The sequence below is a fragment of the Ranitomeya variabilis genome, chromosome 4 (genome assembly GCF_051348905.1).
Source record: "Ranitomeya variabilis isolate aRanVar5 chromosome 4, aRanVar5.hap1, whole genome shotgun sequence".
NCBI lineage: Eukaryota > Metazoa > Chordata > Amphibia > Anura > Dendrobatidae > Ranitomeya > Ranitomeya variabilis.
The window spans coordinates 474,228,514-474,247,345 of NC_135235.1; the positions used below are offsets into that span (position 1 = coordinate 474,228,514).

General features: G+C 45.0%; 1 protein-coding gene across 4 annotated transcripts in view; it reads right to left on the reverse strand.

The window, feature by feature from the left end:
* Positions 1-18,832, reverse strand: part of RNF157 (ring finger protein 157) — a 55,096-nt gene that overhangs the window by 10,230 nt on the left and 26,034 nt on the right. For 3 of the 4 annotated variants that reach the window (XM_077251806.1, XM_077251805.1, XM_077251807.1), the window contains exons 13-19: positions 18,564-18,796; positions 15,605-15,710; positions 8,769-8,880; positions 8,026-8,219; positions 7,891-7,944; positions 7,709-7,754; positions 7,331-7,429 (exon numbers count right to left, since the gene is read on the reverse strand). In XM_077251806.1, the coding sequence (XP_077107921.1) occupies positions 7,331-7,429; positions 7,709-7,754; positions 7,891-7,944; positions 8,026-8,219; positions 8,769-8,880; positions 15,605-15,710; positions 18,564-18,796 (844 nt within the window). The remainder of the gene's footprint in view (positions 1-7,330; positions 7,430-7,708; positions 7,755-7,890; positions 7,945-8,025; positions 8,220-8,768; positions 8,881-15,604; positions 15,711-18,563; positions 18,797-18,832) is intronic. The other variant, XM_077251808.1, reaches the window with a different exon arrangement.

The window sequence follows — 18,832 nt, forward strand, 5'->3', positions numbered from 1 at the left end:
CACCCCTCAAGCTGTTCAAAACTCATTTTTAAAAACTGTTAACCCTTTAGGTGTTCCACAGGAATTTTAGCATGAGCCAAGAACCAAATATGACGATATCAGTACCACCCGGAGTGACTAGATGTAGTATTTGTAACAAAATTTAATCCAAGTTATGTAAATACACACTGAACATGTCATGTGCATATATATATATATATATATATATATATATATATATATATATATATATATATATATATATATATATATATATATATATGTTACTCCATAATATCTTCAACATCGGACTCTGAATCTGACTGTTGTTCTACTGGCTCGTCTTCAGTACCCTTGTTCTGGCATGTCTGTAATCTGCACATGTCTGTGCACTTCAGGCCATTGCTGAGGCAAGTACACTGAGGAAGTTCACATGACCGCACACACTTGCAGGACAGTAGCTGTATAATAGCTTCTGGTGCTGGTGCCCCTTGCATCCACTTGACAACAAGCTTTCCGTCGTTATCTATCATCCAACCGCAGTCTGTTGGGTTTGCAACCCATGGCTGGCTCTGCAGACTTCTCCTCCAGATCGCAGCCTGGTAGTTTGCACGCAGTGCATGCATGAAAAGGCAGTCCTGGCAAGGAGGGAGTTGACTTGACTCTACCACTCCACGTCTGGCACAGAACAGCTGATAACGGAGCCTGTTTACCTCAGTTGTTTGGGTAGTTGGCAGGTACATGTGGCAGGTGATTTCCTGTAACTTCTCAAAAAGTTCGGTAGACACTTCCCATGAACGACCAACTTCCTGAAAGGCATCCTGGTATGTCTTGTTCATCTTCAACTGCTTGAGTGTCGTCATCTTCCCACGGCCAGCGAATGCACTGACGGTGTCACAGCCTGTAAATGCATGCATACCAATCAATGAATCACATACGCTGCCTCCCAATGTTCGGCTCAGAGTGGTGATATCCAGGAATCTTGTCCGGTTCTGTGTACCGCATTTCTGGAACAGGTGGGATGGGATTTTGTGGCACATGCCCAGACACAGGACCATGACATCAGTATCCTCCGAAGTGATGATGACCGACTTGTAACCAGATTCTGCTGCATGAAGAGCATGGAGAAGGAGGCGTTTGTCTGCTTCTTCTTGATTTGACTTAAGGTCAGCAGCCTCTTCCCACTGTTCTTTGGTGATCTTAAAGCAGAGCTGCTCACATGTGACATACAGCTCCTTCTCCTCAAGCTTCTCCCTGTGGTGTTTCGCCTTCCATTCTTCTACCAGAAACTTTATGAGACTTGCCTTGTTGGAGGAACTACTTAGAAGCTTTTTCCACTGCTGGATGTTGTGCCCATGTTGAATGTTCTTGAAATGGATCCCTGTGCCTTCATATCTGTTGACTCTTTCTGTATCTTTGATGGATGTCTCCTTGTAGACGTCAAAGACAATATCAATGCGCTTGCTCTTAGCACCCTCATGGATAGCGCGACTCATTGCTGTGCCTGCTAGCTGGCCAAATGTTGCATTGTTTCCCTTCAGTTTCTGAACCAGGCTCATCCCATCAATGATGGTTGCAGAGGGCTCGGGGATCACTTCTGCAGGACGAGCATTCCTCTCCAACTCCCTTGCGAGGGCAGCCTTGTTGGTCTTGCGGATAGACCCATCACCATTGGCAAGTGCCCATGGCAATGGACCCAGGGGATGAGTCAAGACATCACTCATTTGTAGCTTTCTGTTCTCAGCTACAAGTATCATCTGGCCAAATAGGTTTCTGTCAGCCTTCAAAATTACCTCCTTGCCAAGACCTTGTCTGCGTGTCTTCATTTGGATGTTAGAGAACGTTTTAAGTTTGTTCTTCGTCATCTTGTCATGAAACAATGTAGTTGGCTTATCGGTACCCAAACGCTCATCCTTGAATGTTTGATATGCATCCTCTCCTATACTGTATGCCCCTTGAAGGTCTTTGGCTACATCTGGTGGTGCTACAGTCGCTGTTGACAAACTGATAAGTTCACCATTATGCTCTTTGTTGAAGGGGTTCACCCAACCTGTCTCCAGCAGTTGAACGAAAGATTGGACATCGGCTTCATCTCTTCTAATCCTAGACACCTGTAGGTCTGAATGGCTGAAGTCAGTATATTGTTGGCCTACCAGGGCCCTCAGCTGCCTCAAGTACATACTGCGGTACTCTGATGTCAGGTAGAACCTGGAAACAGCTCCAACTTTGAGGCTGAAGCCTTTTGTGCCCCCTGGTGTCTGGGTGTCTTTGTTGATTGTCTCTTCAATGGTCTGGTCCACAGGAATTCGTCCAAAAGGATTCTTGCTACCGATCTGGACCGAAAAGCCACCTTGCATGAAGTATTCATGGACCTCTGGGTGTTCTATGGGCAGCCGAGACATTGTGGCATAGTAATAGGTTAGGTATCGGGCATAGTTGACCTTGTCATAGGCAAAACACCATGGTATCATCTGTCGGATTGCTCCTAGGTGAAGCATCCAGTTGCCTTCTCTTGAAGCTCGAACCAGGGCCAGCATGGTCTCGACCATGTCCAAGTATGACATCCAGAATGCTGAGAGTTGTTCATTTCTGAGGGTCTCAAGATAAACTTGAAAGAGCTTCAGGGTAAGTGTGCAAGATTCATTATCCAAGAGCTTTTCGAAGGATCCCTGCGACACACTGATGCGAAAGTTTGTGATGTTCTTCAGTGTTTCATCCAGATGGTGAAGGTCCCTTGCATGGTTTTCTTCTAGCCATGGAAGGAAGTTTTTCCAAGCAAGCCTCATAAGTGCTTCATAGACCAGCTTGTGTAGTCTCACTGCTCTGCCTGGGAGGTGTCAGCCTCTACAGAGGGAGATAGGAGCTCTGCAGAGAAGACCGGAGAGTCCTGTTCAGCACAGAACGTGTATGTGTCAGTGTGTGTGCGTGTGTTGGGGCACCTCAGGGTGTCTTCAAATGTGACATAGCCCCCTAGATTTCTTCCAGTAAAATTTGCACTCCAAAAGTCATTTGGCGCTCCTTCCCTTCCGAGGCCTGCCGTTCCCCAATACTGCAGTGTACGACAACATATCGGGTGTTGTTGTGTTCGGGAGAGATTGGTGAACAAATAGTGGGGTGCATTTTTTGCTGGTACACCTCTTAAAAATAAAAAAATGAGCCTAAAATGACACCTTCATGTAAAAAATGCACTTTTTCCATTTTCTCAACCAAGTGTTTCCAACTACTGTGAAACACTGGTTGGGTCAAAGTGGTCACTATACCCCCTAAAAGATTCCTTGGGGGTGTAGTTTCCAAAATAGGGTCACTTTTTGGGGTTTCCACTGTGGGGGTACCTCAGGCAGCCTTCAAATGTGACATGGCCCCCTAGATTTCTTCCAGTGAATCCGCCACCCAAAAACCACATAGCGCTCCTTCCGTGTTGAGCTGTGCTGTGTGCCCATACTTTAGTTTACGAGTACATGTGGGGTGTTTCTATAAACTGCAGAATTAGGGTAACCAAGTTTGGGTTTGCCGTTAACCCTTGCTAGGTTGCAGGTAAAATTGGATTACAATGTAATATCTGGAAAAAAAATGAAATTTTGAAATTTCGCCTTCATTCTGCTAAAATTCCTGTGGAACACCTAAAGGGTTAACAGTTTTTAAAAATGAGTTTTGAACAGCTTGAGGGGTGTAGTTTGCAAAATGGGGTAATTTATGGGTGGTTTCTGTTATGTAAGCCCCTTAAAGTGACTTCAGAAGTGACTTGGTCCTTTGAAAAGTGGGTTTTGCTGTAAATGTGAAAAATTGCGCATAAAACTATAAGCCCTATTACGTCGTAAAACAATAAGGTTTCATTTTCAAAATGATGCCAATATGAAGTAAACATGTGGGGAGTGTAAATTAATAACTATTATGGGGGGTATCAGTATTTTTGTAAAAAGCAGAGAATTTCAAAGTTAAAAAATTGCCGATTTTTCCAAAATTTCCGAATATTTAGCATTTTTTTATATAGAAAGGTAAAATATATTGACTCCCATTTAGCACTGACGTGAAGTACAATATGTCACGAGAAAACAATCTCAGAATGGCTTGGATAGGTGAAAGCGTTCCAAAGTTATTAGCCCATGAAGTGGCACAGGTCAGATTGGCTTAGGCACTTGGGTACAAATAGGCCTAGGGCTGAAGGGGTTAATAAGCTACGTATATGTAAGGGCTATCATATCAAAAAATAAACTACAGACATGCATCTACCTAAAAATACCAAAGAAAATTAGTCACTCCGGGTGGTACCGATATCTGGCCCGGCTCATGGACTACATCAGGAGGCCCGATCTCACCACATGTATCTGGTATGTGATAAATTCGCCTCCTGATGAGCCAGATTAGATATTAGGGGTCCTTTAGTCGGTATCCGGGTAGAGGGACCCAATTGGATCTGCAGGGTATATCTAGGGACCCTAGGGCTAGCCATCGTTGAGCGGGGGCGCCACAACCCTCCCCCTAGGTGGCCAACCGCCGCAGTCAGGAAGGCATCAGCACAGGCACCATTCTAGGGAACAATATCCCAATTTATCCCCTGTACCAGTTTTTGTTCATGGTGTTTGTGAGTTTGTGTGGTATGGCCACAGGTTGGTGGCATTTTAATATTAATGAATAAAATCGGTTTTATGGGGTTTATTATGATTTTGGGCAGGGTCTTCCCCCCCTCCAATACCAGATATCAGCTTTCTCCAAAGATTTTCAATTGGATTGTGATCAGGGCTATTTGCCGGTCAGATCGTTTTTCCTTGTTACCTGTTCTTGTGTACGTCTGGAGGAGATTTGAGTAGTTATTCTGCAAGGCCTGTTTTGATTGAATATAACCTACAATAGTTTTCTTGAGAGGATATTTTGTTCTAAAATGGTCCCATAATCCTCCGATTTCATTCTTCTCGTAACACGTTCAAGGTCTCAAGTCACTGGTGCAGCACAGCACCTCTACAACATTATGGATCCTCTACCAAATTACATTATAGGTAGGGAAGACTTCATTGGCTTAATTTTGTAGGCAGTAATCATTACACTGGTCTGCATTGCCAATGAGGTCTAGTTTGGATTTATTCGTCCATACAATGTTTTCTCTGAAGTTGTAGCCTGTCTATGCAATGTCCAGTAACTCTTTTTATGCCTTAGTTGAAGCAGTAGGCTCCTCCTTGGCCTTCATCCATACAACCCTGCTTTGTGCACTGAGCAGCATATGGTGTGGGTCATCAATCCAGATGTCTCCAGCTCAGCCAGAAGTTCATTAGATGTTGTAGTTGGTTACTTTGATACAATTTGAACCAACTTTCATAGTGTTCTCTCATCAACTCTCGTCTTTCCTCCACATCTTTGACTGTTCCTTAAGCAGAAACTACTTGATAACATTTACAACTGTTGTGGCCAACATGCCAAGGTCTTTGGACATGGTCTTCTTCACTGCTGGTGCTTGGCAATAATAGCGCTTCTGATAAGCTTTAGTCATTGTGAAGAGGGACATAAAACTGGCCTTTTTTAAGCATCAAAAGCTTATTAGGTTAAATTCACATGCTACATATTTGGTGTGTATTCTCGGAGCAGATTTCCGTGCACAATATCTGTAGCATACCAGCGAGGTTAATGAGAACTTAAAAATCTCATCTACACTTTGTGGAACTTTTCTGTCCATAAATTGACCTGCTGTGTGAATTTTAAAATCCGCAGCATGTCAATTTTTTGTGCAGAACTCATTGGAGTCTTCACTCTTGCAAAACATCCGGTGAAAAATCCCAGAAAAACTTTGCCGTGGAAATGCAACAGAAATGTTGCGGATATACAGCAGAAAATCCACAACATATGTGCGTACATCACGTTTTCTGTTACGAAAAACGCAGCATGTTACTGTGCCAGCAAAATGAATGAGATTTCTGAAATCGCATGCACACGCGGCTAATCGTTTTCTTGCAGACTTGAAGCTGCAGCTTATCCATTCTTTCAGAATTTTTTACCCATTTCCCAGCAACAACGTGCATATTTTTCTGCAGTGCTTTTCCTGCTAACAGACAAATCTCTGATGCAGAAATGTCTGCAGCAAAAACTTACTGTGTGCTTATACCCCCAAGTTATTTTAGCACCATGCCATTGTGTCCTGGCATGGTTTTTTCAATTTTGTGTAATTTTTCCCCTTAAGTTTTTTTTTTTTTCGCCTTGTGCTTTTTTTCTTTCAAACATATACATTTACGGTATGTATAACCAAGCACACACTATTTCAGGAGACATTTTACAATGTTGACCACAATTGCATCTACTCCTGAGCTCCGTCAGATCACCAGATTCAAAGAAACACTAAATGTAGAAAATGCAAAACAAAGCGCCGGCACTCTTCTGGTTTAGCATCATTCTTTGCTTAGCTCCCATGCCTTCTCATGATGCAAAACTGCAAACTATAGAATGAATTCTGCCATATCTCTCCAGCTATTTGTCCCTTCCCCGAGCTCCCACCTTCTCAATGATCTACGTCTTGCTGTGAAACTAATGGCTTCCATTTATGGCCGGCAAATTTGCAAAGAGCAAAACGACTAACATCTGCCTTGTTTGTAATATTTTGACAAAAGTGTTGCGGAAATATGCAAAAAAATTCTAGAAGCAGACAAATAGCAGGGACAAGATTTACATTTCCACTAATATCTGCAGAAGGGGAGGACGGACCCTCAAAATGTGGTCTCAGGAGGGGATGGCTTTCGACAGACATTTGTGCAATTAATTGGTTGCATATGGCACTCTTCCAGCAATGAATGGAGAGAGAAGTGCAGATACCCCTCTCATCACTGCCGATTGGGCACCAGCCAGAACTGGTGATCAGGGCCACCCGGTAATGGAGATTGTGAGGGTCTCATCCAGCAGAAATCTATGTAATCACCTATGGACATGGCACAACTGTCACCTTTATATTTACAGTAATCCCTTTAAGCTTACAAGCACTAATTTCTCATTGTTCATAAACCATCCAGAGACACCTCTACCAGACGATATGATGGGTCTGACATTTTTGACTCACAGTAGGAGATTGTTAAAGAATGAAAGGGGAAATAAATAATGCAAGGAAAAGTAAGATGCATAAAATGGCTGTGTAACAAGAGAAGAGGCACCTAGCCAAGGAAAATGCGTGAACAGGGACACAAATAGAGGGAAAGCGTAAGAAAAAGACAGCGAGAAACACAGGGAGTCACAGCTGAATTTGGAGACAGACAAGGAGAGGGCATGTTTCCTAATCACATTCATTACAGGGTGTGTTCAGCTTTGGAAAATTAGTGGAAGCCATCACTATAGATGGACGGGCAGCAGGAGAGTTCATGTTCAGGAGGCAGCCACTCACCGGCCAGGCAGCCCTCAGAGCCCCGCACATTGTCCAGAGCGTCCCGCAGTGTGACGTGAGCAGCATTGTTATTGTCACACTCTCTGCCAGTCCTCTGCCCTGCAACAGAGTTAAGGAAGTTAGAGGTGGGCAGGGTAGGGCACAAGACAGACTGCCCAAGGTATCTAGTGTGCACTGTAGGAAGAGGAAGAGAGTCGTGGACATCAGCAGAGATGCCATGCAGGAATGACAGGCGCAATAATGGTAAAGAGTGACAGTACGAGACGGTGAGTGCAGGTGCCCTGTATGCTGATGGTGGACCCGACGAGCACAGGGACATGTAGGCAGGGAGGTACATGCACATGGGACATTCAGGAAAGTAAATGCTGGGAGTGTTACCATCATCCTCCTCCGGGGATGCAAATTCCTCCTCTGTGACATTTCCCTAGGAGAGATAAAAAAGTAACGTCAGTGGTGCATTATACAGCCAGTTAATGGAGAGCCGCTAACACTCCCCCATCTGACCCCACACATGTCCTAACAGTGCAGGCCTTAGCTATGCACAGCTCATAGTTTGGTACCTCTGCATCCATTTCATCTGCAGACACAGTCACAAAATGTCCCTCTGGTGAGAGCTATGAAAGAGGAGAGGAGTTAATGACTTCATGTGATGACCAGGTAATAGTCCACAGACAAACCCCCGTGTCAGGCCTTACCTCCCCTTCTTCAGAGGGGGATCCACTGGGAGCCATAGGAGGCGATGGTGTGATCCCCCCTTCCTCTTCCTCCATTATACCTGCTGTGTAGGACCCAGACATGGAGGACACTGTGTCTGTGCTGAGCTGGGACTGCTGGCTGTGGGACGAGGCCATGGACATTACGGACTGCGCCAGGCTACTGCTTAAGGGGTCTGCGCAAAAGATGAGGGTGGAGGATGGCAGAAGAGGAAGTATTGAAAAATAAAGAGGACAATGTAAAAAAGGGGGGTAGACAGCAGTGAGAGTGAAAAGTAGTATTAAAGGCGAGACCGGAGAATGGAAGGGCAAAACAGATACAAAAAAACAGAAAAACCAGTATGTGATGGGCAAGGTAGAGGGCACAGAACAAGGGGCATGGAGTGGGTGAGGAGCACAATTAAATGGTTATAGAATTAAAGAAAGCCACAGTGACATCTTGTGGTCAAATCTAGGATATACAATTGTCCTACAACAAGCTATAAACACAGTGAGGCTGCCACCTTGTGGTCGAGACCAGTTCCTAGAACACCTTAGCTAACCACTGCCAATCAATGACACAGGTTGGATAGTCCAGTGAGGGTTGCAGTAGTTCTAGGCCTGAGACGTAGTGAAACCCAATCAGTCAACGTTTACAATTCTTGGTGTATTCTTCATTACAATAATTACAACAATTTTGTTAACTTATTGAACTTTAGTAGTATTCAAAACGCAAAATGTCTGACCTTCTGGGGAGGTGATGGTGGAGGACAGCGGCGTTCCAGTGCAGGAAGACTGGTCAATGGCTCCTGACGATGAGAGAGTCACATTCTCACTTTCTGGAGTTGCTCCACATTCCTGAGAAGTGTAAGTATATTCATTACTATCACATAGTCTTAGCTCTGTAGATGGACTCAATAGCACCCATTCCAGGTCACCCCAAACTATGTGTGCATTGCAGGACCTTCGGTATCCATGGTTACGACCACTAGCAACTAGCTGTCACTTCATCAGTGGTCGTAACCATGGATACTTAAGGTCCTGCAATGCCTGCACATGAGAAAAGAGAGGCATTTGCTAATATTATTACCCCTACTACATATTGGGTTAGGATCTTAGAGATGGGAATACCCCTTTAAGGCCTCATGAAGGGGTCCATGAATCACATACTTGTTCTATCCCTGTCTTTCACTGATAGATCTGTACCCATTATAGTCTATGCTGCTGGCAACATGTCTGTGGACCAAGTGATCAGCCCAAAAAATAATGGTCTGTTTTTAATCTAATTAAAAATTACTCATACAAGTCTGCAGGTCTGTGAATATGACTGACAGCGCATGGGACTGCCTACTAAATGTAACCAAACACTAACCCAGACTCAAAGTACTGGAGGCGGAGTAATGAAGAGGTCCCTATTATTACAAAGGACTGGCACATGACTTATTCCTTCCAAAGACCATACTAAGGACCAAGGGGCACTCATTACGGGTGGAAGAAAGGCGATTCCAACAGCTAAACAGGCAAGGGTTCTTTACAGTTAGAGCAGTCAGACTGTGGAATCCCCGACCACAGGAGGTAGTAATGGCAGACACTATAACAGCTTATATAAAAGGGCTGGATGATTTCCTCAATCACAAAGGTATGGGATATAGTTAAATTAGTGACAAAACGTATAAGTGGTGGAGAAAGGGTGAACTTGATGGACTTAGGTCATTTTTTTTTTTCCAACCTATATAACATTAACCCCTTCCCGACCCATGACGCCTATGCGGCGTCATGGAATGATCGCATCCCTGCAGATCGGGTGAAAGGGTTAATTCCTATTTTACCCGATCTGCAGGGAGAGGGGGAGTTGTACTTCAGCCTAGGGGGGGTGGCTTTGCCCCCACGTGGCTACGATCGCTCTGATTGGCTGTTGAAAGTGCAACAGCCAATCAGAGCAATTTGCAATATTTCACCTATGAAAATGGTGAAATATTGCAATCCAGCCATGGCCGATGCTGCAATAGCATCTGCCATGGCTGGAAATCATGTACTGGCCCCCCCCACCGCCCCCGATCTCCTCCCCAGTCGTCCGTTCTGTCAGGTACCCCCCTCCGTCCCCCTGTTCGCTCCCCCGTGCTCCTGTCCGCTCCCCCGTGCTCCTGTCCGCTCCCCCCGTCCTCCGATCCCCCCCCCTGTGCTCCGATCCACCCCCCCCCCCTGTGCTCCGATCCACCCCCCCACCACCCCCTCATACTTACCGATCCTCCCGGTGTCCGGCCGTGTCCTCGCTGGGCGCCGCCATCTTGGAAAATGGCGGGCGCATGCTCAGTACGCCCGCCGAATCTGCAGGCTGGCAGATTCGTTACAGGTACATTTTGATCGCTGTGGTAGGTTCTACCACAGCGATCAAAATAAAAAAATAATAAATAAACCCCCCCCTTTATCACCCCCATAGGTAGGGACAATAATAAAATAAAGAAAATATTTTTTTTTCTTTTACCACTAGGGTTAGGGTTAGAACTAGGGGTAGGGTTAGGGGTAGGGTTAGGGTTAGGGGTAGGGTTATGGCATGTGCACACAGAGCGGATCGGCCGCGGATCCGCAGCGGATCGGCCGCGGATCCGCAGCGGATCGGCCGCGGATCCGCAGCGGATCGGCCGCGGATCCGCAGCGGATCGGCCGCGGATCCGCAGCGGATCGGCCGCGGATCCGCAGCGGATCGGCCGCGGATCCGCAGCGGATCGGCCGCGGATCCGCAGCAGATTGGCCGCGGATCTGCAGCGGATTGGCCGCGGATCGGCAGCGGATCCGCAGCGGATTGGCCGCGGATCTGCAGCGGATTGGCAGCGGATTGGCCGCGGATTGGCAGCGGATTGGCCGCGGATCCGCAGCGGATTGGCCGCTGCGAATTCGAAGCAGTTTTCCATCAGGTTTACAGTACCATGTACACCTAAGGAAAACCAAATCTGCTGTGCCCATGGTGCGGAAAATTCCGTGCAGAAACGCTGCATTGTATTTTCCGCAGCATGTCAATTCTTTGTGCGGATTCCGCAGCGGTTTACACCTGTTCCTCAATAGGAATCCGCAGGTGAAATCCGCACAAAAAAACACTGGAAATCTGCTGTAAATCCGCAGGCAAAACGCAGTGCCTTTTACCTGCAGATTTTTCAAAAATCGTGCGGAAAAATCTCACACGAATCCGCAACGTGGGCACATACCCTTAGGGTTAGGGTTGGAATTAGGGCTAGGGTTGGAAATAGGGTTAAGAATAGGCTTGTGGTTAGGGTTACGGATAGGGTTAGGGGTGTGTTGGGGTTACAGTTGTGGTTAGGGTTGGGATTAGGGTTACGGTTGGGATTAGGGTTAGGATTAGGGTTGGAATTAGGGTTACGGTTGTGTTGCGGTTAGGGTTGTGGATAGGGGTGTGTTGGGGTTAGGGTTGTGATTAGGGTTATGGCTACAGTTGGGATTAGGATTAGGGGTGTGTTGGGGTTAGTGTTGAAGTTAGAATTGAGGGGTTTCCACTGTTTTAGGCACATCAGGGGTCTCCAAACGCAACATGGCGCCACCATTGACTCCAGCCAATCTTGCGTTCAAAAAGTCAAATGGTGCTCCCGCCCTTCCAAGCCCCGACGTGCGCCCAAACAGTGGTTTACCCCCACATTTGGGGTACCAGCGTACTCAGGACAAACTGGGCAACAACTGTTGGGGTCCAATTTCTCCTGTTACCCTTGCAAAAATAAAAAATTACTTGCTAAAACATAATTTTTGAGGAAAGAACAATTATTTTTTATTTTCACGGCTCTGCGTTATAAACTTCTGTGAAGCACTTGGGGGTTGAAAGTGCTCACCACACATCTAGATAAGTTCCTTCGGGGGTCTAGTTTCCAAAATGGGGTCACTTGTGGGGTGTTTCTACTGTTTAGGCACATCAGGGGCTCTGCAAATGCAATGTGACGCCCGCAGACCATTCCATCAAAGTCTGCATTTCAAATGTCACTACTTCCCTTCCGAGCCCCGGCATGTACCCAAACAGTGGTTTACCCCCACATATGGGGTATCAGCGTACTCAGGAGAAACTGGACAACAACTTTTGGGGTCCAATTTCTCCTGTTACTCTTGCAAAAATAAAAAATTCTGGGCTAAAAAAATATTTTTGAGGAAAGGAAACACATTTATTATTTTCACGGCTCTGCGTTATAAACTTCTGTGAAGCACTTGGGGGTTCAAAGTGCTCACCACACATCTAGATAAGTTCCCTTGGGGGTCTAGTTTCCAAAATGGAGTCACTTGTGGGGAGTTCCTACTGTTTAGGCACATCAGGGGCTCTGCAAACGCAACCTGACGCCTGCAGAGCATTCCATCAAAGTCTGCATTTCAAAACGTCACTACTTCCCTTCCGAACCCCGACGTGTGCCAAAACAGTGGTTTACCCCCACATATGGGGTATCATCGTACTCAGGAGAAACTGGAAAACAACTTTTGGGGTCCAATTTCTCCTATTACCCTTGGGAAAATAAAAAATTGTGGGCTAAAAAATCATTTTTGAGAAAAGAAAAATTATTTTTTATTTTCATGGCTCTGCGTTATAAACTTCTGTGAAGCACTTGGGGGTTCAAAGTGCTCACCACACATCTAGATTAGTTCCTTGGGAGGTCTAGTTTCCAAAATGGGGTCACTTGTGCGGGAGCTCCAATGTTTAGGCACACAGGGGCTCTCCAAACGCGACATGGTGTCCGCTAACGATTGGAGCTAATTTTCCATTCAAAAAGTCAAATGGCGCTCCTTCCCTTCCGAGCCTTACCATGTGCCCAAACAGTGGTTTACCCCCACATGTGAGGTATTGGTGTACTCAGGAGAAATTGCCCAACAAAATTTAGGATCCATTTTATCCTGTTGCCCATGTGAAAATGAAAAAATTGAGGCTAAAATAATTTTTTCGTGAAAAAAAAAAGTACTTTTTCATTTTTACGGATCAATTTGTGAAGCACCTGGGGGTTTAAAGTGCTCACTATGCTTCTAGATAAGTTCCTTGGGGGGTCTAGTTTCCAAAATGGGGTCACTTGTGGGGGAGCTCCAATGTTTAGGCACACGGGGGCTCTCCAAACGCGACATGGTGTCCGCTAAAGATTGGAGCCAATTTTTAATTGAAAAAGTCAAATGGCGCTCCTTCCCTTCCGAGCCCTGCCGTGCGCCCAAACAGTGGTTTACCCCCACATATGAGGTATCAGCGTACTCAGGACAAATTGGACAACAACGTCCGTGGTCCAGTTTCTCCTTTTACCGTTGGGAAAATAAAAAAAATTTCGCTAAAATATCATTTTTGTGACTAAAAAGTTAAATGTTCATTTTTTACTTCCATGTTGCTTCTGCTGCTGTGAAACACCTGAAGGGTTAATAAACTTCTTGAATGTGGTTTTGAGCACCTTGAGGGGTGCAGTTTTTAGAATGGTGTCACTTTTGGGTATTTTCAGCCATATAGAACCCTCAAACTGACTTCAAATGTGAGGTGGTCCCTAAAAAAAATGGTTTTGTAAATTTTGTTGTAAAAATGAGAAATCACTGGTCAAATTTTAACCCTTATAACTTCCTAGCAAAAAAAAAATTTGTTTCCAAAATTGTGCTGATGTAAAGTAGACATGTGTGAAATGTTATTTATTAACTATTTTGTGTCACATAACTCTCTGGTTTAACAGAATAAAAATTCAAAATGTGAAAATTGCGAAATTTTCAAAATTTTTGCCAAATTTCCGTTTTTTTCACAAATAAACTCAGAAATTATCGACCTAAATTTACCACTAACATGAAGCCCAATATGTCACGAAAAAACAATCTCAGAATCGCTAGGATCCGTTGAAGCGTTCCTGAGTTATTACCTCATAAAGGGACACTGGTCAGAATTGCAAAAAACGGCAAGGTCATGAAGGGGTTAAAAAAGGTAATTTTTTATCGAAACATAAAATATTAAAAGACAAAAAAACAGCATGCCATATAGGGGATGCTGACATTGCTAGTAAAGGAACAATGTACTGTATCCAAAAATAGAGAATATGTAATTATTGATGGGCCTACAATAATCTGAGTGCTGTGACCCCCCCCCCCCCCATCCACAGAAAACCCAACACCACTGAGACCCCTGGGGTTATAAGTATCAAAAAATAGATAGAGGATTATGCATCAGCATAATGGCAGACCAAAAATGGAGCAAAGTGTCAGCATCCACCATACACTTAAATGGCCTCCAATAGCCATAATGGTGTGAATAACCCTCTAAATAATCAAGAACTACCTGGGGGAAGTTTATGCTAGACCTCTTAGGGATCGAGGGAGTCTAGCTTGGAGAACCCCCCCCCCCTCCCCCGACGCGCGTTTTGCAGCCAGTTTCTTTCGGGAGCGTTCCGTATATGGCATTCTGCTTTTATTATTATATTTCAATATTAAGTTTTCATAAAATTTACCTTTTTTAATAATGTGAATCTCTTCATTACTCAGCCTTCAGTACTTTGAGTCTGGGTTTGTGTTTGGTTACAGTTGAGGCATGTGTAAAGCTAATGCCCATCTATCCAAGTTTGGCCACTTAACTCTTATGAAAAGAGTATTCAGGCAATTACATTTTTTGGTTTAAAAGTTTCAGACTTATTAAAATAAAGAACAATAAATAATATTCACCTAAAAGATAGTCTACAGCTTCTGTGCGGACGCTACCCAGGTGCCCACTGGTCTTTTGTTCCTGTTCCCCATCCTGAACACAATGCATTAACCAGAAATACCAGCAATAGCTTTTGTGGGTGACTACTTCAACTATAGATGGGTAGAGTGGGCATTTATGGCCATTTCCAGTGTGTGGAGGATGGGGCCAGGACGTAAAGACCTGTTGTGACAAGATAACCCTATGAACGGAAGCTTCAAAGGATCAAGGTGGCGAGTGTTTATTTTTTTTAAAGCAATTTGAGACCTTTAAAAAAATATTGTATATCTTGTCTGGATTCCTTGGGTCTCTTAAGGATGGCCCACTTTACTGGAGAAAGTCGAATAAATACAAGATTCTTAAAATCAGAAAAGTAAACGCATAGAGTTTTTCCCTGCTTTCCCCTCCCTCGTCTTTCAATTTCTCTTCTTTTATATGAGATCCAAGAAGTATCGTTTCTCCTTGCGGAGAGTGGCATGTTAAGCATGTCGAGATGAGGAGAATTAAAGTCGCAATGCTTCTCTGGGAAATATGCAAATTGTCTCTTCAGAGAGGAAGAGGACTACAGTTCTAGTCATCTCCTTTTATAGAAAACGTTCAATCTTTTCCAGTTAGATTGATGATTTCTTACGTGTTGGATGCACTGGATTGGGACACTCACCTTGCTGTTTTGCCATTTATTATATTGGCACTTCCCAATTAGTGATCTTACTTGGTCATTGTTCTTTTATTCTGATATATGCTTTCTTCACAAATGTCAATTGAATAATAACTGGTGGACATTTTTGATTTATAAGGCTCAAATCTTCAATATAAACTAATTTTATACAAAACATATTAAGAATGTTCTATTTCTGTAAATCTCCTTTAATGGCTATTTGGTAGTGTTCATCTATCCTATTCCCTTACTTCAGCTAGTTGGGGCGTCTTTTTCCGCGGTGTTCGGATCTCAGCGTCACTGAACGATTTTTCCATCTCGTCTTCTTGCAGCACTGAGGAGTTCTGGGAAATGGACCTGTAAGTGCACCATCTATCAATCATACACTAGTCATCACATGCACAGGTGACGGAGTATATAGAGGACCACGAGTAGGGCCAGGACAGACACATCACATGCACAGGTGACGGAGTATATAGAGGAGCACGAGTAGGGCCAGGACAGGCACATCACATGCACAGGTGACGGAGTATATAGAGGAGCACGAGTAGGGCCAGGACAGGCACATCACATGCACAGGTGACGGAGTATATAGAGGAGCACGAGTAGGGTGAGGACAGACACTCATCACATGCACAGGTGACGGAGTATATAGAGGAGCACGAGTAGGGCCAGGACAGACACATCACATGCACAGGTGACGGAGTATATAGAGGAGCACGAGGACAGACACATCACATGCACAGGTGACGGAGTATACAGAGGAGCACGAGTAGGGTGAGGACAGACACTCATCACATGCACAGGTGACGGAGTATATACAGTCATGGCCAAAAGTATTGACACCCCTGCAATTCTGTCAGATAATACTCCGTTTCTTCCTGAAAATGATTGCAATCACAAATTCTTTGGTATTATTATCTTCATTTAATTTGTCTTAAATGAAAAAACTCAAGAGAATGAAGCAAAAAGCAAAACATTGATCATTTCACACAAAACTCCAAAAATGGGCCAGACAAAAGTATTGGCACCCTCAGCCTAATACTTGGTTGCACAACCTTTAGCCAAAATAACTGCGACCAACCGCTTCCGGTAACGATCACTGAGTTTCTTACAATGCTCTGCTGGAATTTTAGACCATTCTTCTTTGGCAAACTGCTCCAGGTCCCTGATATTTGAAGGGTGCCTAATCCAAACTGCCATTTTTAGATCTCTCCACAGGCGTTCTATGGGATTCAGGTCTGTACTCATTGCTGGCCACCTTAGAAATTTCCAGTGCTTTCTCTCAAACCATTTTCTAGTGCTTTTTGAAGGGTGTTTTGGGTCAATGTCCTGCTGGAAGACCCATGACCTGTGAGGGAGACCCAGCTTTCTCACACTGGGCCCTACATTATGCTGCAAAATGTGTTGGTAGTCTTCAGACTTCATAATGCCATGCACATGGTCAAGCAGTCCAGTGCCAGAGGCAGCAAAGCAGCACCAAAACATCAGGGCACCTCCACCATGTTTGACTGTAGGGACTGTGTTCTTTTCTTTGAATGCCTCTTTTTTTCTCCTGTAAACTCTATGTTGATGCCTTTGCCCAAAAAGCTCTACTTTTGTCTCATCTGACCAGAGAACATTCTTCCAAAACGTTTTAGGCTTCTTCAGGTAAGTTTTGGCAAACTCCAGCCTGGCTTTTTTATGTCTCAGGGTAAGAAGTGGGGTCTTCCTGGGTCTCCTACCATACAGTCCCTTTTCATTCAGATGCCGACGGATAGTAAGGGTTGACACTGTTGTACCCTCGGACTGCAGGGCAGCTTGAACTTGTTTGGATGTTAGTCGAGGTTCTTTATCCAACATCCGCACAATCTTGCGTTGAAATCTCCTGTCAATTTCTCTTTTCCGTCCACATCTAGGGAGGTTAGCCACAGTGCCACGGGCTTTAAACTTCTTGATGACACTGCGCACGGTAGACACAGGAACATTCAGGTCTTTGGAGATGGACTTGTAGCCTTGAGATTGCTCATGCTTCCTCACAATTTGGTTTCTCAAGTCCTCAGACAGTTTTTTGGTCTTCTTTCTTTTCTCCATGCTCAATGTGGTACACACAAGGACACAGGACAGAGGTTGAGTCAACTTTAATCCATGTCAACTGGCTGCAAGTGTGATTTCGTTATTGCCAACACCTGTTAGGTGCCACAGGTAAGTTACAGGTGCTGTTAATTACACAAATTAGAGAAGCATCACATGATTTTTCGAACAGCGCCAATACTTTTGTCCACCCCCTTTTTTATGTTTGGTGTGGAATTATATCCAATTTGGCTTTAGGACAATTCTTTTGTGTTTTTTCATTTAAGACAAATTAAATGAAGATAATAATACCAAAGAATTTGTGATTGCAATCATTTTCAGGAAGAAACTGAGTATTATCTCGCAGAATTGCAGGGGTGTCAATACTTTTGGCCATGACTGTAGAGGAGCACGAGTAGGGCGAGGACAGACTCATCACATGCACAGGTGACGGAGTATATAGAGGAGCATGAGTAGGGCGAGGACAGACACATCACACGCACAGGTGACGGAGTATATAGAGGAGCACGAGTAGGGTGAGGACAGACTCATCACATGCACAGGTGACGGAGTATATAGAGGAGCACGAGTAGGGCGAGGACAGACTCATCACATGCACAGGTGACGGAGTATATAGAGGAGCACGAGTAGGGTGAGGACAGACACATCACACGCACAGGTGACGGAGTATATAGAGGAGCACGAGTAGGGTGAGGACAGACTCATCACACGCACAGGTGACGGAGTATATAGAGGAGCACGAGTAGGGCGAGGACAGACACATCACACGCACAGGTGACGGAGTATATAGAGGAGCACGAGTAGGGCGAGGACAGACACATCACACGCACAGGTGACGGAGTATATAGAGGAGCACGAGTAGGGCGAGGACAGACACATCACACGCACAGGTGACGGAGTATATAGAGGAGCACGAGTAGGGTGAGGACAGACTCATCACATGCACAGGTGACGGAGTATATAGAGGAGCACGAGTAGGGCGAGGACAGACTCATCACATGCACAGGTGACGGAGTATATAGAGGAGCACGAGTAGGGCGAGGACAGACACTCATCACATGCACAGGTGACGGAGTATATAGAGGCGCACATAGGGCGAGGACAGACACTCAATATGGTACCTTGGCATTGACAAACCTGGAAATACTTTTTTTCAGCTTTAGAGCTTGGCTTCCGCAGAGGTGCTGGAGGGGCGAGTGCATGCGCAGGTGGGGCAGCTGGATGTCACTGCCATATGAAGGAAGCACTCCTGACCGTCGAGAGTCCCCCAGAGCTCTTAATGGGGGAGCGGATGGTGATGGCGTCAGGGGTCCATTCAAAGCCTCCAAAAGGGACACAACTTCATACCCGGGAGGAACGTGTTCGGCTGCCTAGAATGGGATCAGACAGACTATTAGTGTTATGAG